The sequence below is a fragment of the Fundulus heteroclitus genome, chromosome 20 (genome assembly GCF_011125445.2).
Source record: "Fundulus heteroclitus isolate FHET01 chromosome 20, MU-UCD_Fhet_4.1, whole genome shotgun sequence".
Taxonomy (NCBI): Eukaryota; Metazoa; Chordata; class Actinopteri; order Cyprinodontiformes; family Fundulidae; genus Fundulus; species Fundulus heteroclitus.
In genome coordinates, this window is record NC_046380.1 from 24925451 (window position 1) to 24951860 (window position 26410).

Here is a 26410-nt window from a genome sequence, read left to right on the forward strand (position 1 = left end):
ACTACCCAAATAAAAAAGATGACTAGGTCCTCTACACATGTTCTTCTTTGTTGAAATGTTTCGTCTCTTCTCCATGTGACTTATTCAGTCTGAGGAGTTTCGGGTACACTTAGCCTTATAAGCGATACCTTTGCATATTGGATCAACAAGTTTCAAAAGAGAACCATCAGGCTACAAAATCAATCGTTGGTGTTATGATGGTCATAGTCACAATAACAGCATCGTAAGAGGGAGACAGTTGGACCTGGAGGCCACCAACCTTGTTTAACAACAAGCGGTTTCTCTTCACAAAGATTACGTCCTTTACTCCCTTCGCAAACCAACATTTCTCCCTATCCAAGATGAGAACATCTTCAACCCTTAAAAAGGGTGACGATGAATGGGAACTGCAGAATCTTGGCCTGATAATGTTGCTCTTCTGTGCTGGGCCATCTTTTATGGCCAGTAGCTGCTTTGTGATATATAACTGGTCTCAGTCCTCCTGGCACTTAACACAAGACAACATTTAAAGCAAGAGTGTCCTGCCACACCAACTAGTAGCTGCTAACAACACTAAAGTTAGCATTACCTAATGGTAGTAAACTAAAGGTTGATTCCACAGTTTGTAGAAACTCTTTACTGAGTCTCTACTCCCAGTCCTGAACGTAAAAACACTGTTGTCAAATCTGAAGTGAATCATTTCATGCTAAAAAGAGTCTTTAAAAACAGCTTCACATTCATGAAACCTTTATTCTTTTGCAACAAATGTATTTCTAGTCATTAGGCACTTGTTTGTAATCTCCACAACTCTGTTGGTGAAAACAAAGACATTTGGGGTGTTAGTTTCCCAAAAATATAATTAAAATCGTGCCTTATTTTACTGGACCCATCCGCTAATCTCATTAGCTGGATGCATCATTACACCTCTAGTAACCAAGCAGGTTTGTTTAAAGAAAAGCAAGTAGGAGAAAACTAAAAGGCCATGCATCTTATTTTGTTGAGCTACAACATTGTTTGCAATGATGTTGACAGTGAAAGAGAGACTGTATTGGCAGCTGCAGCTCCCTGTCTGTGTCATGTGACCTGATCTGCGGTACATTTCTAGACCAGAACAACTTTTTTGTGTAATTTCACATTTTGCCAGAACAGCACAAAACATTTAGAATGCCAGCTACTTCCATTATCAAAATTTTGTTTTAACTTTCTCCATTTCTTCTAAAACAATATTAAACAAACTAAAAAAAAATAGAAATAAAAAATGAGTTACAACAGCAGGAGAACTAACTTAAAGATCTTAAAACTCCCCGACTGAACTGAATGATGATGAAAGACAACTATGGGGAAAGTTTACTGCAGGAAATTGTTAGTCTTTCCTTCAGCACTTGGAATTTCGAGCTCCTAAATGCATTCCTTCACACACCATGATGGTGTCATGATGAGTGAAGCAAATGTTGCACCAACATGCAAACAGGTACTTGGTAGCGGCGTGGTGGTTGAAATGGTTTGGTGAAAAGAAAGAGCGTATAGAAACGAGGAGACCTCTTAGATGCATTGGACAGCATTAACAGCTGGCTCTGCAGTTTGACAGATGTTGCGTTTTTGTTTTGCATGAGACTGGGAGGCTGTGTTGTTTACTTGCACGTTGCTGCCCTCGTGCACCCACAGTTTTCAAGACCATCGTGAAACCTATGACCCCCAGATGCCTTGCATTTCCCCTCCAGTATCACTTCACTTTATTCATGCCCAAATTTCAATCAATAATAAACTCTGTTAGGTGTGAACGGTGCCATGTAGTACATGAGAATACCTCAGTGTTCAGTGATAATCACTGTTTTGACTCTCTGTCAGACACCCAAATACCTTCAACACAGCATCCGATTCAAGGTGCCGAAACGAATAATGCCTTTTGCATCACGGGTCTGCTGGCGTTCCACATTATATCACCACCTATCCTGCCTTCTGGGTGCTTAACTTTTTCTGTTGTGGAGTACATTTGGTTTTGAGGTGGGTGGTGATTAAGGGGTTGAAAAGAGAGGAGGGACCCTCTCTATCAAATCATACTTAATGGCCTCATAAGACCTTCAGCCATCTGTGTTTACTGTAGTAATGCAGCTGGTTAACTGCATCCAGTTTTATTGATACTATCACATCCTGCTGCTTTAAGAGCGTAAACACAAAAGGCTTGTATACATCCTATGTTGCGCCTTTTTTAAAAGAATTGAAACATCCTGAATCTGGGTGGTATTTGTTTCTTAGATTTTTACGTTGGGCTTTGCACGGTTAGAGCAAAGAGGCGCTTCCTTTGTCACAAAGCCATATAGAGCAGCAAGAGGGGGTCATCAAGAGCTCCACCGTGTCAACACAATAAGCAGTACCGCATCATTATTTCTTTTGTCAAACTATCCACACACCTGCTGGGAACAATAGAACAGCAGTTATCTGTAGATATGAACTTATGGAGATAGGAATACTGCACACAAAAGAAGCCCTGTGTGCAAAGAGAGCAAACAATGACCTTGGATAAACAGAGAATATACAATGCAACAACCCAATAGGTGTAGATAGAAAATTATATATTTTAATGGTGAATTTTTGAAACTTCATTCCTAAAGGGGAAGTTTTGAAGCAATAATAAAAGGCTCTGCGTAGCTTCTAACGATTTAATCAGTCAACACTGGTGTCCTCTTGCCACCTTTTAACATCCTCCAGACACGTTAAGACTCGTTCTCTCATGTCTTAAATAATTTTGGCTGCTGAGGGAGTAAATAGAACGATTATTACGATGATTTTCTCAGCCGTCATGTTTGCAAATTGAAAATGTTCATTTGCGTTTATTAGCTTGTAATCGAATATTCAAAAAGAAAATAATGGCGGCTCATTGCTTGTAAGCTTTGACATCATCATCCTCCTGAAAAGTGATAAATAAAGGTGGAGTTTTTTTTCCCACCGGCTCCAGCAGAGTCGCACTGACATTCTGGTTCTTGCTGCTCTTACAGGTGTGTAAACACGGCCCTTGTGGGTTAATGTCACACGACACCTTGTCAGAGTCAGCAAACAAAACTGGATGTTGACAAGCGTTTTTGCTGTGACAACACAGCAACGGGGCGCCCGAGATAAAACGATCAACTGCTTCTTCACTCAAAGTAATTTTCAGGTCCACTGATCCATGCGTCTTTCTGGTTTGCACATTTCTCTTGGGTGGTTAATAAATCATCATGTATTTAAAAATAATTCAGCTCAGATCTTTAAATTATTGGAGTACTAGTGTAGTTTGAGGCCAACTACTGATGCACAAAAACTGTTTAGCTACTCAAATTTGTTGTTATTTTTTTAAGCCTTCAAATTGTGTATCCACTTATTTTTCTCAGATTTCTAGTCCTGTCCTTGAACTTGACCTTGAAAACACTCTGTATTCAGAGAGTAAGGAAAGAAGACAAGTGAAGAACAAAATATGAAGCCTTCAACGGGCAACACCTACCAGCAATTTCAGAAGCATATCAGAAATATACGTCTGTTACTTTCTATGAAACAACCCACACCAGCAGCAACATCTGGGGCGCCATGGCGAAGCGCCTAGCCATCCTTTTCCAAGTTGTTCTATTTAGGCGCATTGTTGCTGAATGTAATGTAGCCCCTTAGCCACTAAGGTGTATGAAAGGTGAACCTCTGACTCAGGTTCAAGTCTTCTACAGCCTCCAACAGTTTTTATTCTATTGTTTCCATTTTTCCCTCCATGTACAAACTTCCATCTGCAAACAGAGCACCTTCTTGCACATGTTTCTGGTGTCCTCTACCTGGCATGTGGCAAACTGCAAAAATGTTAGTGGCTTTCTTTCATCACTTCCTTCCTGCTAGTCTTTCATGGAGACCAGTTCCTGTTTTATCACCTAACCCTGCTTTGAACTTCTCCAAAACGTTATTGTCGGCACTTATCAGTTCACAAAAGTCTCCTAACAAACGTCTGTGCCCTTAGCACCACAGCAGCTCTTAAACTGAGATTAAATGACAAATATGACACTATGTACTTATGAGGTGACATACGAGCAAGTGACTGTGCTCGATTTAAAGGGCCTATATCGTGCAAAATCAACTTTTTTATTTTTAACCATGTTATAATGCTATTCCGTCACCATAATCATGCCCAAAGTGGTGCTTTGCTTGATTCATGCATGTCTGAGTAATCCTTGTGTATTCTGCCCTCTTGTCCTGGAAAAAGTGTGGTTTATGAAGAGCAGTCATTATTCGCCCCTCCAGGAAGCATCTACCTTGAACAGGCAGCTTATGCCCAATAAACAACATGCTGTCTCTCTCCGATCACCGAGCGGCGATGTGAGGTTGAGCACAATCATTTCGGCTGAAAGTTGAAACGAAGTGGCTCTTTTATCACCTAATCTGCACAGCACCAGCAACTGCTCTTTTTTTGGCTATAGATAATATCTAAAATGCAAAAATTAGTTTTTTCAGCTACAAGAGGTCTTGAACTTTGTTGAACCTTTCTAAAGAAGAGCCTATATCATGCAGCATGGTGCCAGAACTGGCGGCACCATGCTGCAGCAGTTCTAGGGCGACGTCATGAAATAGGAAGAGGCAGTGTTGCAGTGAAGGCAAGCATCTTTCTTCTGGGTTGGAGAAAAATAGCATGAGAAAAATACTAATATATCATAACAAATGCATACTCCGTAGTGCCAAAAGGCAATATTTCATCATATATATGCCTATAGTTTACATCGCAATGCTTAGAAAAGCATGATAGGGAACCTTTAACGCCATAAAGTTTGACAAATAGATTCTGTTTGATGCATTTGTCACGGATTGCACTGATGCAGGTTAAACATAAAACTGAAAAGATTAAGATCATCGCTCATCTGATGGCCAACTGCACTGCAGTCCTGTTTTATTTGCAGTCTGTGGCATGTGTACAAATGTTTTGATTTAACCTTCCCTTATCTGACTTTGGGCAGCTTGTCATGGTTTTCCAAGCTTCCCAGATGCCTGAAATTCATGCCAGTTTGTCAGACATGCAGAGTGACAGGCACATTTCTCCAATTTAAATGTCAATACGTTTCACCCTTCGTTGCATCGCCCTGATCTAAAGGTCATACTGTTTATCAGGGACAGCATGTACCTGTGATTCTTTTGGAGGACATTTACGCGAGGGGAAAATATTTGTTTGAAATGAACGTGTGGCTGTGTGCTGGTTGTGTCTAGACAATCACACACAGGCAGAGACAATATTCATGTAATTTGTGACATGTTATTATCTCTCTATATATGTGTGTTTGTGTGAAACTGGTTTAGCTCGCCATGATGCAAGCAGTGAAGTTTTACATACTGCTGAGTGAGGTCTTTGCATCAGACTGGAGGAAGCCTTGGTTCGCTTTTAAATAAATAAAAACCCCTGGGTCTAAAATATTCATAATCATAGAAAAAAAATCACACAAGAGTTACTAAACTGAGCTCCACGCTCCTGCGCATCGGGGAACCAGCTTTGGCACAAATTTCTCCGTCTCAACCCTTTTTTACATTTTCATTTCATTAAAAACATAGCTGGATGATGGCGGATTAGCAGAATGATAGGCATGCCGTAGTGATGGAGTAAAGAGAGGTGTAGATGACTTGTGCTCATCCCTCCAGCTTTACAGTCAATGTCATTGATGCTATTTTGGGGCCTGGGTCTAACTCTCTGCCTAAAAGGAAAATAACAGTGTATGGACTTCCAACTACCCTTTTTGTCAGGTTCATGAGATTTTGGGTTCAATGTTTATAATACACGTTGAGTTAAAACCTCCGCACCGGGAAGGGGATTACCACAAGCTGGAGCTTAAAGTCAGATCACAGGAAGACCCGAGCGGGGCTGAGAGAAAGCAAATATTTAGTCAGCAAACACCCACATGGAACAAGGTCACTGCAGTTAATCAAATTTACTAAGAAGCTATATGTTGGAGTCATTATTGTTGTTATTATTAGTAAACAGGATGAGATGCTGGAAGTGCAATGTCTCATTGTGGCTGCATCGCAAACATGTAGGCTTCTCCTTATAAAAGGAGGATGCTATTGGTTCAGTGTAGGACAGTAAATGCTGTTAGTACTATGAAAAATATAAGTATAATTAAATCTACTACACAAAAGCCAACATATCAGCATTTACTTGTATATGATTTTATTTTATTTTAAGTGAAATTTGATTGTGTAGGTAAAGGATTGCACACTTATAATATACAATATGTTTTTCTTCAACTATTATTCAACTTAAAAACAAAGAAATGTGTTAAACAGAAAATTAGGAAAAATAAGAAAGTCTCAGCAACCGGGTTGGATAAGTACCTAAAACTAATACTTGGCTACACCAGTTTCAACATAAATGTTTCTTGAGTTCAAACCTACAAACTATTAAAGAGAATCTGATCAACCACAGATGAGGTTCAGCTGTTCTGGAACGATTTTCCTGACATTTTCTCATTTGCATCGTTTCGTTAAAGCCATGGTTTGCAGTGACTCTACCAAGGATCAAAAGGACCTCGCTGTATAATATCAGTTAGGATAGGGGTCCAAAAAGACACGACAGACAAACACTCCAGTACTAATGCACATATTTTTGAATACCAAGATGTTTGCCTGATTCCTCCCCAACATCCAAATACAAGTTTTAACAACAAAACCAAGTTTTCTAAAGAAAAGTTTCAAAGTGGACATTTGGAAAACACAAAACATATGTGACATATGTCTATTGGGATCGGATATACAAAGATTATTGAAAACAATCACATAGATGTCCACTTCATGCAGTGCTGCTGTTGCTTTATTTCATACCAACACTTTACCATTTTGACCCTTTTCATTTTCGTACCCATGTTTATAAAGCATTGGGTATTAGTATATGTTTTGTGTAGCTCATAATATATATTAACCATGAAGATAGGTCATAAACAATGCTAAAATAGCATTCATAAATTTGTTTAGCGGTTTATTTTATTATGAAGTGTTGCACTCTATTCCTATTTATTTTAATTAACCCCATTTTATGGTGACCAACAGGGGCAAATGCACCACAAACAGCCAGGCGTGCTGCAACAGAAAACATTGCAAAAGAAAACTGCTGCAAGTCCCAACAAAACAGCAGGTAAGAATAAATAAACTGCACCAGACCTCTAGGTTGAGTCAAACACCAAGTCATATGGGGCCAGACCCTCAGTAAAGACATTGGCTGCATCCAAAAGCATCTTTTGGGTATGGACTCTTTAGTCAAAGTGGAAGTGCGTCAGCAGGCGCCATGATAAGAGCTGTCCTAATAGTGCAGTCAGTAAGGAAGGAGGCAGGAAAAGGAACTTCCTTCCTATACTAGAGGAGTATAGGCTAGAGGGACCTCGCGATGTCCCTTACCAGCGCTAAGGCGCTATAAGTAATCCCACAATCCTTTGCATTTTTACCGCTATTTTCTGTGATTGCAACCTTTTTCATTTGCAGCGCGTTTCTGTTGTATTTGTGTTTTTTTGTGTGTGTTTGTGTGTTGTTGAGTTTGCATCGTTCACGTGTCTGCAGTGCATTTTTCGCCATTTCTGGCTCATCCAGTTGCTACAGGTTTGCCCCTGTTGGCCACCATACCATTAGGGCCATCTGATTCTCACAAATTATGTCCAATTACGAGTCCTGATGAAAACATTATGTGAGTTCCTGCTGTTTGACAATATTTATCAGGAGTATAATCCTATTTTGTTACAATAGACTGAGTGGAATTTAGAAAATGTATTCAAAACAACAACAGTGTGATATGGCAAAGAATTGACATAATCAGCAATGCTTTCTGTGCTAGAAACAACAATTTAGCTGATTTCTCCACATCTTGCTCACTTAGAACTGTATGATTTAAACTTGAGATGTAAGCAGAAAAGGCTAAAAAGGTTAAAGAATGTCAGAAAACATGAGCTTTTTTTGTGGATAATCTTTCAAATCTTTAATTCTTGGACTGCTTTACTCATGTGTAAATATTGAAATCCTTCATCAACGTAATCACCATCTACACCCAGGTATTATAGAGTTCCTCTTTGTGTTAGAATACCACAGAAAGTGTGGATGCAGATTTTCTGGAAGTAGTTTTGCTAATCCTATTCAAATATCACAGTAATAACTCAATGATACCATTACATAATCAGATGTATTATGCCGACTCTCCGTTTGCACTGATAAAGAGCTACCTCATCGTGCAGAATGGTTGAAGAGGGTCCAATTACTAGTAATTTTTCTTCATTCATTTTCTGAATGTTTTAGATAATTATCATTTGACCACTGAAGGGCACTCAGAGACTTTAAATGGAGTATTAAAGTCTCATCCTAAGACGGTGTGGCAGTCATTTACTATGGAAAAATGGCAAGTGTGACGTATTTCCCTCTGTTCTGACAGAGTAGCAGACTGTACTTTTTATACCCTTCGTCCCAATGCATGCACACCGTACAACCATAAACAGCGCTCTTACTTCACTGAGAGAAAAGGATATGACATTCCCACAAATTGTGACCTTCCTTTCATTTAAAAATAGAAAAGACACACGGCTTAGAGAAAGGACATGTTCTTAAAATTAACCTATCTGGCTCTTGTTTTGTAACACTAAATGTGGTGTAACTCTGTCAACTAATGATAGGTCTTCTTTCTCTTTTAAATTTATTCTGATTCCACATTCTGGGAGGAAAATATTTATTTTGATCACACAAGCAATTTACTCTGAAATTGAACACAACAAATAAGAAAAACACTGTCCAGGTTTTTCAAAAACAACACAATGCAGTTCCTAGAAGGTGCATTCTCCAATAAATGTGTTGAAGTGAGCTGGAAAAACAGCCAAAACTTTGAGTGACCATTCTGTGTACCAGCGAGAAGCCAGCCAATCAGCTCAAAAGCAGTAAAAGGAGATAAAAGCTCTGAAAAGCTGTCTTACCCAGGATCATCCTGAATCCTTCCACTTCGGTTTCCCACGTTGTCTTCCCGCTCCTCTACTCCTCAGTCTGCTACAGGGATGACTCAAATCTTTGGCGCCCTACATTTCTGACTCTTAAAACCCAAGGTGGAAAGACCTAATCAGCATCACAACTTTCACTTTCTTAGCCCCTGCACCTAATCTCGTTCCCCTCTTTTGTTCTCTCCGTCCTTGCAAGAAGCTCCCTCTGCCTCTGATCTCGACACTTGGCTCAGCCAGCTGTTGACAGAGGAGAAAACTGAGCTGCAACACAGCATGCGCTCAACCTACTGCAATAAAAGCCTGTAATTTATTCACTGTGATGCGTTCACTCCAACGGGAGGAACACCGGAGAGATGGAGGCTCGCCTCACAGGAGGAACCTCTGCACTACAGCATGCCTCTCTCTGTCTCTCCCTCATATTTTGGGGTTGGGTATAACCTAAAGGCACCTTGCATTCCCGAGCTGCGATTGGCTGTAGGCGCAACCAATGAGAGGAGCCAGAGTTGAGCATTTACTTGTGGCGTTTGAATCAGGAGGCAGAGTGATAATGCGGCTGTCATTTTTGCTCTCTTTTTCTCTCTGTCACCATTTCTTTGCTGTTTACTACTGGCCATTTTTCATTCATGTTTCCTTGACTCACTGCACACCCATCCTCCGTTCACTCTCATCTCTCAGGCGCATCAATGCCTGGTCTGACAACATCCTCTCTCAGTATAGCCCTGGCTGTTTCCGCTGGTGTCTACCTGGCTTTACGCTATTAGGTCAGAGGTAAGCTTTGAAAAATATTTGAAAAAAAAAAACGCTGACAGAGTTCACAGAATGCTGTGTGAGGAGAACAGAAAGAAAGGCAGACACAAAGCAGGAAACGCAGACTGACAGCTTCAGAGACGCAACGAAACATTGTGTGGAGGTGAGGAGAGATTGAGGTTAATGTGAACTGACTCCTGCATGGACGTGTCGGGCGAGGAAATGTGGAGGATGTGGTGAAACAGCAGGAGGAAGAGAAACGCTGACAGCTGCTTGACAGTCGGAGGCAAAGGCGGCCCAATGAGCTCAAATATTCATCGCGTGCACATCTTTGGCGATATGTAGCAGAACGACGCAGCTTAATAAAAGCACAAAGCTGTGCTAATGGATGTTAAAACACTTTATACAACTCCCCACATTATGCTGTCACAAAAGCTGTAGGTTTAGGTAATACAGGAGTCATGCTGACAGCAAGTAAGTCCATTAAAATAACGAAGCAGAGCCTTGCAAACGGATTCACACACTGAACTTTGTCACATTTTGTCATATTGAAACCATAAACTTTACTGTATTTCACTGGGATTTGTGACACAATAAATGCATAAAGAAAAAGGATGAATGTTTTTCTTTTTTTTTTCTTTTTACAAATAAAATCACTACAGGATGGAGTCCATCTGGCTTCATCCCCGTCAAGATTCCTTAATAGAAAGTCAAACGTCACCTTTTTAGTAAATATAGTCCACGTTTGTGTAATTTAATCCCAGTATGAAGCTGTTCTGTGAATGCCTCAGTGGTTTGTTAGAAAAGGGCAGACGAGTTGTTGAGACGTTTGAAGCAGGGTCAGTTTATAAAACTATCCCCCATGCTATGAACCTCTCACAGAACACAGTTGAATCTATCGTCTGAAACTGGAAAGAGTGTGACACAACAGCAAATCTATAAAGGCATGGCTGTCCATCTGAACTGAGAGGCCGGGCAAGGAGAGCATTTATCAGAGAAGCAACCAAGAGGTCACTCTGGAGGAGATCCACGGCTCAGGTGGGAGAATGTGTTGACAGCTACTATTCACGCTCTTTACAAATCTACTTGTTGTGCTTGACAAGCTTGTGCAATTACATTATCTCGTCAGATGCTACTAAACGTGTTTTGGAGAAAGCATACATTGTACATCATGCTGAACATACCACCCCTTGGTAAAACAGAGGTGTCTACAGCTTGTCTTCAGCAGAGACAGAAAACGAGCTAAATACAGAACCATCCTAAAATAACCTGACGCTGCAATAGACTAGAGTTGGACAATGACCCCAAGCATGCAATCAGAGAGTTGCAGCTCAAGCAAAGTCTACAAAATATCGGCTCAGTGAGACTAAATATTAATGCTTTTTTTTTAATGAAACTTGTTTATTTTCCTTCCACCTCACAGTTATGCACTACTGTGTGTTTGTGCATCATATAAATTGAAAATTTCAAAACACCCTTTAGGCGAATGAGTGCATTTGAAAGTACTCTGGAACAGCTCTACGTCAACTCATCTGTTTAAGTCTGTGTGAACCTGGGACGGAGCTCATGAGCAAGTGCGATAAGGTTTCCTCATTAGTAGAGTCGGCCTGAATAATGCAGACAGGTGTATTGTTGTAGCCAATGGGCCAGGTGCTAATATGGCTGTCTGAGGGTGGAGGGTCAGACGCAGCATGACTTTAATGGATGTCGCCATGGGAGGATGAAACCAGACCACCGGGCTCACGTTACAAACAACCTCGTGTGTGTGTGTGGGAGTGTGTGGGTGTTGCTCCGTTGGGGGTTTATTGCTAAGTTTTATGATGTTTACAAGGCTGTTAATTATAAAAACTTGTTGCAGGCCTTTCAATTTACACGGCACACGACTCTGGTCTTTGAAACTCTAATAGGCTTTTATTATTCAAATATATGCAAAAGCAAATGTCATGGTCTGAGAGCTTCATCAAAGTTATAATGAAAGGCTCTTTGCGGTATTCTGCGGTCCACATTATGTAGTCCTCCAATGTTTGTTAAAGAGGTCACGACTTTTTAAAAGGTATCAGAAACAAATAAAAAACATTATAATATATTTGCTGTGATTTAGCCTAAATTTTACAATAATCTGTAATTCAAATGAGAGCATTGAGGAAACAACATCAGATTAGTATTAATTTGGCTCAGTGGGTAGAGAAGGGGTTTCCAGCCTGGACTTTGCATGTTCTCCCTGTTCATGCAAGGATCCTCTCCTGGTACTCTGGCTTCCTCAGTCTAAAATCGTGACTATTTGGTTAAATGGTCTCTCTAAATTTCCCTTTGGTCTTATGTGTATGCATGGTTGTTTGGCCCGTGTGATTCATCATAGCCCTTCGATGGTCTAGTGGCCTGTCCAAGGTGTGCCCTGCTTCTCTCCTCCAACGACTGCTGGAGACAGGCCATGCAATTTTGCAGGGATAAACGGGAATAGATGATGAATGGATGGCTAATTTGCATCCATGGCTTGTGAATACAACAGCAGAAGCTGAGAGTTATTATTATTACCTTCTTATTGCCTTAATGCTGCCAGTTCATCCCTCAGTTTCGCATCCACTTGCAGTAGCCATTACTGACTGGGCTGGTAAGACTCTTTGCCCATGGTACTAGGCAGGATTGGAAAAAGGGCCCCAAAAATGTAATATTGATAATAATAATCAATATTACATCCTATATGTAATATTGATAATAATAATAATCTACTGGTCTCACTTCAAACAAGATTTCCATGGGCATGTCAAAGAAAAGTGGGCGTCCTGATGTGTTGCACATGGTTGAGTGTTTGAAAATGTAACTGTACGCCAATGCTGGGAAATGGAGCTGATTCAAGCTTTCAATTCAAGCCTCTGTGTTGAATTTTATAATCTACAACTGAATTGACTTGAAACTATATCACTGAAAAATAAATTATTTAACAGACAGTATGAGAATCATCATGCCTTTACTCTTCAGTCTTAGATTCATAGAAGCATGACAGCAGCAACATATAGATGGGTTAACGCTGAACTTAATTATTCTACTCAAATCACAGATTCCTAAAAAAAACAAACCGATGGAGAAGCCTTTTCTCAAAAAACTTTAATTAAATCTGCTGATACACTCGCCCAGGTCCTGAAGCAGCAAATTGGTGATTATTTATCTACCTCCTCCATGTGTGACTTTTTCTTATAGTTTACTGTTTATGCTTGGTTGTTTGATCTCTGGTTGTCAGCATTTCTGGCCAGGTATGAAGATTGTAAAGAGAATACTGAAAAAAATGTATGTTTAAATTTTTTTGGAAAATGTTATTTATGTAAAATAAATCCAAACATTCTGAGTGAGGGTGTTCTGAATAATTTTTAGCCGTGCAGTCAGGAATATCTTTTTGTGACCTCCGCCATCCTCTCATTCCCTCTATCTGCCCCAAGAGACCATAACTGTGTCGACAGCCTTGTTAAACTAAATTTAGCTTTGGCCGTTAGCAGGGAGTCCAGATGAGAGTCTTGCCAGGGTTAAATGATGTCTTCATCAGATGAAACTCCCAACGAAACAGCCTTGAGCAAGTGTGACGGTCAACTACTAACAGGTTAAAGTGCTCCACTATGTGGAGGAGACGAAAGGATCCTCCACGTCCTTTCTCATGTAACAGACAGCCTAGTTCTGGTCTTGGTGTTTTTGTTTTCTGAGACAAAGCAAACCGATCCACAATTTAAACTGGGTTTAGTTTTTAATCTGAAGTGACAACTTGTGTGTCTCGTGTTGGCAGACATAAGATAAATTGTTAATTTCAATTATTGGAGAGGGTTTTTTTAATATATAATTGATAGAGATAAACAGCAGACATGTTTCTTCTGAATGGAAATAATATTAAAGTTGTCATGATTTTGAGGTGTTTGGTTACTGTTTTCATTTAGATTCTTGTTTTTCTTGTCATTCATTTGGTTCTACATGTCTTGCCATTCTCTTTTGTTTTTTGCTATTTAGGTTTTGCCACATAAATTAATTTCTCAATGTTAGATTTGTTAGATGGTTCTCCATTTTACAGCGGGGTTCTTTTTGTTTTTTTTTTTTTTTTTTTTTTTTTTTACTTTTGGCCTTCTAGTTGTTTTTTACTTGGAGTCTTGTGTTTGTATTTTCAGTCATATTATGTCCTTGTATATTCAGCCCATTGATGTTGGTTTCAGTTTCTGCCATAGCCCCAGCATATTAAACTTATTCAGTTCACCTGTTGCCTTGTCATCATAGTCATGCTTGCCACCTGTTTTACCTGCTATTTTTCATTTACTCCTTGCTGGATTGTATTGTTGCTATGACACGGTTCCCCGAGCCTCAACTTTTGTCATGCCATGCCTGTCCACATCTATGTCTGCAATATTCTTTTCCAAGTCTGTAAGGTTTGTTTTATTATTAAAGTGACTTTTACTCACCAAGCCACTTTTGCCTGCCTGTCTGCATTTGGGTCTTAACCCTAAGAAGCACTCATCTGATCAAGATTTTACCTCATTACTTTAGATAAATTGTCAAAATACAAGTCAAAACAAGCAAGAAGCTGGCAAGCAACTATAAGATGATTTTTATTGCTGTAATGTAAACAGATGTGCTCCCATTGATTATTTAGAAGGCTATAATTTTAATTTCTTTCAGATGTGTTTGCTTATTTTCTTTCAGAAACAACATTCTTTGTTGAGAAACAATTATTTTAAACCAAAGTCTATCGAAGGATTTGAATGATTATAGGTTTAACTATAGTTAAGTGTTAACAATATAAATTGTTTAGTAAATTAAATTATTTATACTGTGCACATTTTAATGATTCATTTAATCAGGAAAAAAAACATGTTGTTCTTCTAAGTGCTTTAAATGAAAAAACTTAGTCTAAATCAAACTTTTTAATTGATCGCAGTGGTTAGATGTCATTGGAGAAAAATTAAGAACACCTCTTCTACTCCTAGGAAGAAGACAACTGCCCTAAATGTTTTACTCTTGTGAATAAACAAGAACAATTTCTTACTGTAGACTGATTTTTGATGACGCCAAATGGTTTTGAAATAGCCTTTTAAGCCTCCCAGATTATTAATTATCCAAGTTCACTGCTGGTTTTTCTTTCCATCTTGGCGTTGTGCCAACACCCTTTTATGCCCCAGAGCAGCAAACTGCCAACACTCAGGCTTTTCTAGAGGTTCTCACACTTGGTGAAGCTGATTCGTGTGGTTTTATACATTTGAAGTAAGATTTAAATCAAATCATTTTAATAATTTCCTGATACATGAAAGGGCGTATTTTCTTTTTCCATAGCTGTGTTCAGTACTGTGTGAATTAAGTGAGCAAAATATGAACTGAGCCAAAATGCTTTTAATGCCAAAAGAAGCTTAAACTGATTGTTTAAAAACTAGAGCGTAATAAATAGATAAGTAGTATCACCTATGTTATGAACAAAAATAAGACAACAGGGATCCACAGGTAAGAATTTGATGATATTCGCTGAATCACAATGATATGATGTGGATTTATCTGTGTAGGAACTTGATTTATTTGCCTTGTAACGTGCCTTGAGAAAACTTTGTGTTGTATATTTGGATTTTGTTGTTAATTGTATCCAAAAAAACAACAACATAGCATTATAATTTCTACAAATACATAAAACGAAAACAAAAATTATTTGGGTTAAACAGAAGATGATAAACCACAAACCTCACCTCCTGTAAATTAACATCAATTGTCACATCTCTGATTTCCATTTACATAAACCCCTGACTACCTCAAACACAATTCTTCTAAACAAGAGAAATTGTACGTTCATAAATCAGGTTAACCAATAAATCACATTTCTGCTGATTAAAAAAATACACAGTTATGCATAAGGTTTCCCTGTTTTAGCTAAAAGTCTCTCTCTTTTTTTTTTCCTTTCTTACATCCGGAGTGCGCACACAGGTTGAAATTCCTTTGTCTGTAGTTTCAGCCCGCTACATGTCTTCCTCAGGCAGAATGCAATCATTGAATTGCAGTTTTTATTGACTTTTTGTTTCCACCACCTGGGGCTTTGTGTGCGCACATGACATTTCTGCTGTAAAGCTGATGGATGGACAGATGTGATGTCAGTATAGAATAGTGGCGCTCAAAAGTATTAATACTCCTCGGTATTTTTCACAGTTTGTAACCGTACAACTACAACTTTCATTGCATTTCATAGGGATTTTCTTATGACAGACCAACACAAGTGAACACACATTTTTGAAGAGGAAGGATGGGTTTAATTTATTTTCCAAATAAAAATGAAAAGTGCCACATTCATTTCTGTTCAGCTCTGCTGAGTTAATAATAGAACCAGCTTTTGCTGCTTTTACAACTGGAGGTGTATTTGGGTATGTGTCTATCAACTTCGCACATCTAAAGTCTGACAAGTTTGCCTGTTCTCTTGCAAAATAACTCCAGTTCAGTCAGATTGGGTGAAGACAGTCCATGCATATCAGTTGTCATGTCTTGCAAAACATTCAGTCTAGGTCTGGACTATGACTGGGTCTATTCTAGCAAATAAATACACTAATTATTCCATTGTAGCGCTGGTTAAATGTTCCCCTGGGCTCTGAACAGCTTCACTGTCTCTGCTAAAGAAAAACATCCCCACCAGCAACATATACGATGAGGCAGACCATTGTATACAGATGAAACTTGCTCTCCCTCCCTGTATCCCACTCCTTTCCTACATCACTCCTTTTACTGCACCATACCCCTTCGTCAGAACTCCATTAACGGGTCAGGCTTGTGTTGCACTTATTGCCGATGTTACGTATGATTGTCCTAACTTTCATCAAAGCATATAAGCCTTTACAGACCTCTCTGTCACTTGCTCTTTGATTATGTTCAGACTAAGGCAATTATGGGAGGACTCTAGCTGATCCAGCCTCTCAGCTCTTTTTAAAGTGATCAAAGGACAGGTACACTCCAACTCGCAGGAGCTTTTTCTTAATTCTCAGTGCGCAGTTATAACCTTACCTGAGCTCCACATTGGCTGCCTCAGTTCTTCACGTTGTTCAAGCTGATTTAGATCCGTTCTTTAAAAGTCCCAAAGTCAGTGCGTCAGCCAGCGTATAGTAGCATGGATATGTCCGTGTCGAGTGGCGCAAAGAAAGTATTCTCACGTTATTTTGGGGAGATAAATCATGTAGCGCTCAGCCACATGAATGCAGATCTTCCACCAGTCGGCTAGGGAGCGTGGAGGGAAATGCTCTGTGCAGGCAGCCACATGCCTTCAGTGGCCACATCAAACAACAAGCATCTGCATGTTCATCTTCCTTTTATCCAATTTATCCTCCTATTTCTAGTTTGTTTTGAAATCCCTTTAAGGATCTATGTGTATTTCCCTCCTTGTTTTCCCTTTATGCCGTCACCTCCTTCCTAGGGTTGAAGGAAACGAGCGCACAACATTCCTGGCTAATTCTGCTTCTTAGGACAGGGGAACCTAATATGTGAGGACAACTGTGTTAGGGGGGAGATACAGGCAGAGGGAGAGAGAGAGAATAAGGGAAAGGAGGGGCAGGACGAAGGAGGGAAAACCCAGCAACGGATGACAGATCAAAGAAAATAAGGATTGCAGACTGGGTGCTGTGGAGAAAAGGGAGGATGTTGAGTGGCTGAAACTAGACTTAAAGATTCCAGTTGAATCTATTTATTTGGTAAATAAAAAGATACATTGTAAGCAGTGATGCTTTGTATCAGTTTCTAGACAAATTGCTACCTAAAAGGTTTTAAATATCAGATTTAATGCATTTTTTTGGTGACGGTGATCTGACTTTTCTTCACATAAAGTTGTAGAAAGTGAAACTACCCCCATGCAACTCTCAGATGTGTTTGAAATAGAGCCTACAATATGGAAACATGGTGCACTGTCTGAACATGGGGAAAAAACCTTAATGAAGATCAGCACAAGAAACTGGAATCTAAGTTAATCTAAAACACATAAAAGCATTGATGAAAATGAAACGCATTGGTTGGACGCTACCACAGTCCCCGCAACCTTTGCAAACACGATACCGTGGCAGCTCTACGTGCCCACATGTCAATTCCTCCTCGCTGCCGGTTAAGGTGTAGATTCAGATCAGATATCTGAAATGTGCTTGCGGGTGTCATTTTAAAGAGGTAGGCAAGTACTGCGCGGACGAGCAGGAGACTGCAGGAGAGGGCTGAGGTAAAGCTGACGCGTGGTCCAATGTCGAGTAAATGTCAGTCTAATTCTGATGTGGAGGTCGGCTGAGCTCTACTCTGCCTCGTCAAAGTCAAAGAGCGGGTTGGGTTTAATCTCACAGAAATATTAACATTCAATAAAGAAATTTTAAAAATAAGTTGTGAGTATGCAAAGTAAACAGCGATAAAACAAGTGCCCACTCGGAAATGCAAGGTCCCATTGCACTTCTGAAGATTTAGGCTCATACCCCAGTTTAATTTCAAGCATACTACCTCACTTCTTTTCCGTTTGTATAAAGCAAATTCCCAGAAAACAGGCGCACCAGCACCTCCTGGCAACATGCCACAAAGAGGTTAGGTTCAGGGGCAGTAAGGAAGGACAGCAAACTGGAGTCGTAAGCACATTTCATCAGGGGATAGAGTTACACACTAACACACAGACACACAAATTTGTGTCTCCATCACTTAAAAACACATTACACGCACTTGCATAAATTTCCCAGACTCTTACCCAGCCATTTGCATAACTCTGTCCGTGAACCAGACGGCTGACGCGTTCCAGTTAGAAAGCTCACATGATCCTCATTTTATGTTCTTGACTTTGAGTACCAGTAGATTTCTGACATTGCTGAAGGTCTTGAGAAGAACCCAAGTGCAAACAGTGAAGTGTCAGAGAGTTCTTTAATAATGAAAATGGAGACCTACAAAATAGTGTGGCAGGACTTGAACCACGGGCGGAAACAACAAGCAGACATGACGGAGAACGGTAGGACATGACGGCTGAACGTAGATGCAAAGAAACTATCAAACCAAGGGGAAAATCTAACAGAGATGTAACACGAAATCACCAAGAATAAACAGAGAGGAGAATAAAAATAAGTATTAAATGAATAAAGTAACAAAGCAACAATTAGAGGATGTAAACAACCCAAAATGATGGCAACAGAAACACAACACAAACCCAAAATCTAACAACCAAGGATCGTGACAATTTCGGGATTCGTTTTAAAATTCTCACATTAACAGACAGGCTCCAGATTATTTCTCTAATCTTCTCACAAAATATACTGCTGCCCTCTTTCTTTGTCCAAGGCCTCTAAATCTTCTAACTATTCCACGGACTGGACTTAAAGGGGACATATTATGCTTTTTAACACCTTCCTTTTCACATTGGAATCATTCAGATGTGGTCTATATAAAGTGGAACTGCAATGCTTTGCCGTTATTGTTGCTCACGGGCTTTTTTTTTTTTTTACCCTATTCTGAGATGTATCTGAGAGAAACTCATTTTGGTACTGTCTCTTTAAATCTAAAGAAGGCACTTCACACCCCTCCCCCCTCCAGGTCGCAGCGCGTACCACTCCACCTTCTTCAGGCATTTTTGTAGTATGCTGAGGGACGGTGTCATGAATTGTGCAGGTTAATACCCCCAACAACAGAACATTCTAACTTATACACTTGTAGCCTTGGCATCCTTGAATTGCAGATTCATGACCTTGTTTAGTGGTTCTGCAGCAATTACAGTGAAGTAATCGTTCCAAAAAAGTCAGAGAGAATGGAGTTAACTGAACAGGAGGAAAAATATGAACCAAGCAGAATGTTTATTGCACACACTTGTCCCTATCAAATAAATAAAACTAACTAAAGACATTTACGCACCACCTGGACAAATTACATTCACAATTTCTGAAAACCTAGAAACTAGTACACAACAAAATGTACTTAAGGGCGCAAAAAAGGGAATTTTTCATATGTTCTCTTTAAGACCAAGACAGACCAAGCCTTTCAGTCCTCGGCACCACGGCTGTGGAGCCGTCCACCTGGACAGCTATGTTTAGTTGACTCTTTTAAAATGCAGTTAAAATGTTCTTGTTTAGACAGGCCTTCTTTTAAATGTTTAGTCTCATTGTGTATTATTTTATCTGCTTTATCAGCACTCACTCTAATAGTTATTTTATTTGTTTCTGTCTAGCACTTTTCAATAGTTTTGTCAATTTGTGAAAGATGTTTTATAAATAAACTTTACTTGCTTCAAAGTTAATGTTGCACAAACTTGTTTTGTGGTTAAAGGGGAGAAGAGTTTAAAATAGGCTTGTGAACACATTTATATCCTAACAGCAGTATTGGTGTAAAGACATTTGACCACCTTGCACTCTCTAAACAATTTGTTTCTCTCTCTGGGCCATAAAGCTTTTACATGAATGCTCTACATAACATCTGCAGGGAAATGCAGGACGCTGCATTCCTCTGTGTCTCTGATCTATATATGGCTCAGCAATGTTTACACCCTCCAAACGCAACGCCGTGACATAACTTCTGTCAAATAAATGGCAGCTGAACACACATGATGTGCTGATAAATCTTTTAGTGTTTTGTCTTTCTATGTATGTAAATCAACATTTGTATTTGATTGGTAATATATATATTGAACGAGAGATTGATACAATTTGAATGACGGCCCCTTTTTCAGGGCCTTTAATTCTTCTAAAGTTGAAGGGTTTCAAAAAGTCTGAGCAAATTCACAACTAATTTTATACTTAGTCAATGCTAAAATAAGATACAGTATGTTATGTTGCATTAGCATTGCATTGTCTTGCTTTCTTGGCAATATATGAATATTTGCAACTGAAACCTTAATCTTTTCAGATATATTAGCCATTGTACTAAGCAATACTGAAAACCACAGAACTGCTGATGTTCAATTGCTCTAATATGGACTTTATAGGCCTGAGAAAAAAACGATTGCAAGGCTCCACCGAGTTTACCCAAAGACAGAAAGGCAAAATGGGGTTTCATACATATTCTGGGAAAGTCTAATAACATCACATCAAAAAAGAAAGTGTTCTCCTAACTTAGAATTAGTAGTTTATGAATATAAAGGTGCCGGTGCGCCCACTGGGAGGCGCCATGTTGCGTCGCTATTTCTGATTTTAGTAGCCGACAGGGGACAAACTTGTCAGCCATACACGTTTTCCCTATCTGCCTTGAAGATGTGTTGTTGGTCGAGGAGGAGTAGAATAGGCCGTGGGCCAGAATCTGTAGGATTCCTAGCGCAGCAGGTCTTGGTGATATCACAATAAAATGTGCACAATTCTGGGCTATTTCTGCCCTGCAATGGACTGGCAACCTGTCCAGGGTTGTACCCCGCCTCTCGCCTATTGACAGCTGGAGATCGGCACCGGCACTCCTCGCGAACCCAGCAGGGATAAAGCGTGTCAGAAAATGAATGATGGATGGATGGATGGATGGTCTGGGCTATTTTTTTTCCCTCGCCATTAAGATCTTTGCTAACTGGCACTAGAAAATGCTATTATTGGGCTTTCTTCATCTGGAAACAAATGTTTACAACCCTTTACAGGCGCAGCCATTATGAACTCGTTTAACTCGCTCAGCTGACAATACAGCAATCTGATTGGCTGAGCAGCAAACATCTAATCACGTGACCTCTTGGACCGGAGCGCAACAGTTTAGATTTTTTATCAGCAATAACTTATTAATGTGCAAGTGAAAACGTGGGAACATTGGTGTTTTGAGATCACTGCTATGTGTAGCAACTTTTCCCGGTGGAAGAAAGTTGCCCCCTGACAGTTCATACGAAACTTCTTAAGGAGACATCCTACAGATTCTGCCCCACGGACTAGAAAACAAGCAAAGACAACCGTAGATCATTCTATTTGCCGTTTTCTGTTGAAATGGAGGATCATTCATACTTTTTGCCCAGCGAGAGGGAAGAGGAAGCAACCAAGAAAAGAAAAAGTAATAATAACCAAGAGAAATGAGAGTTTATATCGGTGCAGCTATTATTACCAGGTGGAGATAATTCATGAGGGAGTGGGGATTTAAAATGGATGCAGAGGTTGCTGGCTTTCTGCTGGACAGCACGTAAGTTAATTCAAAGTAACGTTGAAGTTTATTTTTGCTTTATGTTAGAAACAGGGCAGTGTGGTCCAGCAGCCACTCTGTCCTCCCGGCAGGCAGAGATGGCTCGGTTGTTCGTCTCCCTCTATGTGTGTGTGTACTGGGATAATATAAGCCGTTCACTGTGGTACAGCACCAATACCGTGTCTCTTTTGTAGTCGCTTTTTTAGACCCCATATAGGCAACTGCACGTTCAGAAAAAAGTCCAAAAAATGTGACGCACGGAATTTACAAGCAACTTTAGAAAAAATAAAGTTATTGATTTTAAGGGGCTAGCAAATGTGTAAAAATAATCAATAAAAATAAACAACACTTCAGGGTCATAAAAAACATTAGTATTCTGAAAATGCATGGTGTCAAATAAAACATTGCTAATAATCGTAATCGCAGTCAAGAATATTTTTAGGGGTTATACAGTAAAGCAGATTTAAATGGCACGTTCTTTAACAATAAAGTAACAACCATCATACTTTTGATCTCTTTTCCACTTGATCAATAGAAAGCTGGTACTCAAATGTTTTCAAAGACTTGTCAGTCTATCCAGAAAATGTTAAATATGCTCATAAAAAACTCAAACTACCTTTAGATGCACAACGTAATCTTCTAGATGTTGCACACGTAAAAGAGAATAGCTAACACAACATTTGGCGCCAATATCTCTCATCATTTCAGCTACCCACGACATTCAACTGAAATGACCCCTTCTTCCTCAAACTCTGGCTTCTTTTTGTTTTTTTCTTTCTTTTTTCTTCCCTGCAGTGTTTTTCCGTTCTCCAAGTATGTCTATGCTCCTGGAGAGCACCGCATGGTTACGCTCATTGCTTTTTTTTTTCCCACCTCAAGGATAAAAGCGCGCCGACCACATCCCTCTTTCCCCGTTAGCCTTTGCGCATCAGTGCTGCCTTTGAAGATTTAATCAGTCAGATTTCCTTGATTAATCCCGCTTCGTGTACTTTCACAGTAAATAATTACAGATATGATTGCTCGCAGGATAGAGAGGGCAGCGTGGAGATTTCCGATGGAGCACAGTCCCCAGGTATCTTCATTAGCCTGATTATTCTGATCTAAACAAACTCCATCACCCAGTTTACATGCAAATAGGTTAATTTCATACCAGAACCCCACCCCCTCTCTCTGCTGGCATGTCGTGTTTAATCCTTTATCACCAAAGATATCTTTTGTTGAATCCGTGTTTGTATGAATATAATGTTGGGGATACAAACCTATAAACATATCTTTGTGAAATATTTAATCTGCACGCTTGTATTTTTCAGCAGACCATGTTTAACAGCTGACTGAATATTGAGAGCTCATGATGCCTCTGTACAAAGACCAGTGCTTCAGGAAGTTGTCTAGTGGTGACACCTAGTGGTCAAAGTCCTCACCTCTCTTCCACTTGATGAATTAATCTGCATTTACAGAATCAGCCACTTGGTGGCAGCGCATTTCTTCCTTTTTATAGAAAAACTGAACTTGACAAAATATTTTTTTTAACATATGCTGACCCCCTTCCCCATGTTTTTATAAAGTATCTTTATTGCTCCGTCAGATGCTCTGTTGTTGTGCATCAGTAAGCATGAAGAGAGGGGCTGACTGCCCCTCTTCCATCAGGATTAGTGAATTAATGGAAGCGTTCAGACACTGAGCCCTGATCATCAGCTTAATGGTGTTTTATCCCAAACAGCACATCCGACAGTGTGTGCATGACGCGTGAATGTAAGATGAACATGTCAGACAAACCTGGGCATACTGCAACACATGGAGCCGGCAAATTGACGCTTCAAGCCCTGTAAAGATGTATTAAAATCCTTAAATATATACAGTCATCTTTCACAGCAGCAGAATAATCTGAAAAATATATTTTTTTAGAAAAAGTGTTAAACCCCAGCTTGAGAAACTGTTTTGTTTAAAACAGTTGGTGGCACAGTCGCTCATACCCTTGAAAAGACAGATAAAATAAACGTGATTGAAGACTTTTTTTATATCCTACTTTTTTTTTGTTAAGTAAATGCTAAATTTCTCGGAACTTCAGTAATCCATGACAATGTGTTTGCCCTTAGAAATAAATCTGGCGTGAGACAGAGGCCCACTTCTTTTAGACACCGACAACTAGGGTGGATGAGGACCCACGTTAACCCATATTATATTACCACCAAAGCACAGTGAGCAGGATTGGAAGAGAGGTAAAGAAAACAAAAATCAAGCTCACTGTTAGAGCACTGCAACAAAGACTGCCTTCTTGGGGTCACTGTCATGAAGTGATGAATCGGAGCCAAGTGCAGACAGGGAAAGGGTAGCAAGAAGTTGAGGCAAATAAGAAGCAAGGAAAAGGCTTCAGAGAACTGAGGAATAAACTGAGAGGAAACAGTGAAGCAACTGGAGCACATGGACCTAAATCCTATGGGAAGCCTGTGGGCTGAGCTGAAGATGAGAAGAAGCAGGACTCTGAATGATCTACAGAGACTGAGCAAAGAGGAATAGCAAAAGGTTTCTATTAGCGCCAACCCCATGAAATGTGAGAGCAGAAGAAGTGTTGTCCTGTTCACACAGAGGGTTGTACATAGTATCAACAGCAGGACTACCGACTATCATGCCAACAGTGATTTTGTCAGACAGAATTAAAGATTGAATGTTTCTCTTTCTTAATGTGAGGCCATCCCAGTAAAAAGTTCATTTATTTTAAATTTCTTTAATCATCTTTACCCACAATTTCTGTCACTATCTCCAGATGTTTAGATCTTGATTTTCTTCTGTGTATGTTTTTTTTGAACATGTCTTTATGTTCCTCAGGTCGTGCTTTTTTTTAGTTATTTATCCTTGCTTATTATTCTTAGGTGTTGGAGTTTTCGGATTTCTCAGTGTTTCTTTTGTTTCTCGTTTATATTCTTTCAGCTGCTCCCATTTTAGTTCATTCTTTTGTGGGTTGTGTTCTCAGTTCATTCTGTGTACATTTTGTAATATTCCCTTTAGCCCATTAGCTCATCTGTTTCTCGTCTCCTCCTGATTTCCTTCGCCTGTGTCTGCCTCATTTTTCTCCACCCTACCTCAGTATATATTCTCTTCTCTCCGTTTCTCACTGATTTCTTCTTTTTATGCCCAATGTTCTTTGTCATAAATTAATTTATAATTGTAATTTGTAAATGTATTTTTTTTTTTTATTGAGTCGTTAATAAATCTTTGCTTCCATCATGCAGCTTCCCAGCTCCTGTCTGTAAGTGGTCCTGCTAAAACCTCACAGTTGATCACACTTTGAAGTTATAAATTAAGGCATCATGAAGAGATTGGAAATATTTTGATTCTGGAAAAAAAATATTTTTTAAAGATGTGTAAGCTATGAAGAATATCCCCGACAATTGTGGGTTTTTTCTCCACACAAGTTTGGGGGGGCATCCATTAAAATTTTCTTGAGTATTTGCCAATGAATGTAGATGTCACACATGTTACTGTTGATTGTTGAAAATTACTCAAAAACTAAAGATCTGCAGTGTAACCAAAATATTCCATACTCGTTCAGCAAAGATTAAAAGTCATAGATGTCAAGGGTTGAAAACATTTATAGGGAATCCAGTCCTTTTTTATCTATTTATTTTACAAAAGTTTTTTTTGCTCTAAAGACAACTCTCTATCAAATCCTTAATTTATTATGTGATCATCCAGAGCCAAATGTCTTGTCTGTGAGTGTCTGTATGTCCAGTGACCAGAGATTACCTTCCTTTGTTATTCATCCTGTCCCTTCAGCATAGTCCCTGCTTTATTTCCCCCTGCTGTACAAATACACTCTCACACACAGAAGCTTATACTAATCCTTGTGAAAACAAAGCGATATATTTCTCCCAGCACAGATCAGGAGTGGGATGTTCATCAGTGTGTTTATCAGGATTAGGAAAATGTCTCTCATAATACAACCTCTAACATCATACTTACAAATCTCTGTTCTAAAACGGTGAGATGCTGAAGCGCTGCACAGGAATACAAAGGAAATCATGACAAATTGTGACGATACAATGAGAGACCATTCTCATCAATGAGCCCTGACCCAATGTGGCCTTGTGACCTCTTTAATTGACCTCTCTGTGGGTGGTCATCTATACTGACCAACACCAGAATACACCGCTCTCAGATCAGATCTGTCGTTTCTTTCTCTGGCTCAGTCTGTGTCTGCGTAAAGTCAATTGTATTCATCTGAGTATTTAGTTTGTGGTCTGATGTCAGGAAGGGGATTATGCTGACCCGGAGTTGGTAAGGAGGAAAGTCTGCACAGGCGGGGTAGACACGTTAATCATAAAATCTTTATCTTACAATCCAGCCTCACGCATCCAGGCTTCATTAAGAGACAGCCCTGGGATTAAGGCAGCTAAACCGCAGAAAGCTGCAGGGAAAAATGAAAGCGTAAATGGGATACATCTGTCTGTCTGCTTGTCTAGCGGTCCATCAGTCGGCCCGACCGACCGCCTGCCCGTCTGTCTGTCCGTCTATTCTAAGTGCGCTGATGACCAAAGGCAACACTGAAGCTTTGGCAACTTATGTATTCTTCTCATATTTCTCCTTCCTGATGTTGCTGTCACTTGGAATGGCTAAATCTATCACCACTGCTTTGTGTGCCACTGTAATGTCTTTACATCCGAGCC

The 26410-nt window shown here is 39.7% G+C and overlaps 1 protein-coding gene across 3 annotated transcripts in view; it reads right to left on the minus strand.

The window, feature by feature from the left end:
* The window catches only part of LOC105937033 (zinc finger protein 385A), a 54619-nt gene extending 37481 nt beyond the window's left edge, over positions 1-17138 (minus strand). The window contains exon 1 of one of the 3 annotated variants that reach the window (XM_036151938.1): positions 16677-17138. In XM_036151938.1, coding sequence (XP_036007831.1) covers positions 16677-16689 — 13 coding nt within the window. In that variant the 5' untranslated portion in view covers positions 16690-17138. Of the gene's footprint in view, positions 1-7178; positions 7186-8909; positions 9341-16676 lie in introns of those variants that run through there. The other 2 variants (XM_036151940.1, XM_036151939.1) reach the window with 2 other exon arrangements.
* Positions 17139-26410: the final 9272 nt, after the last annotated feature.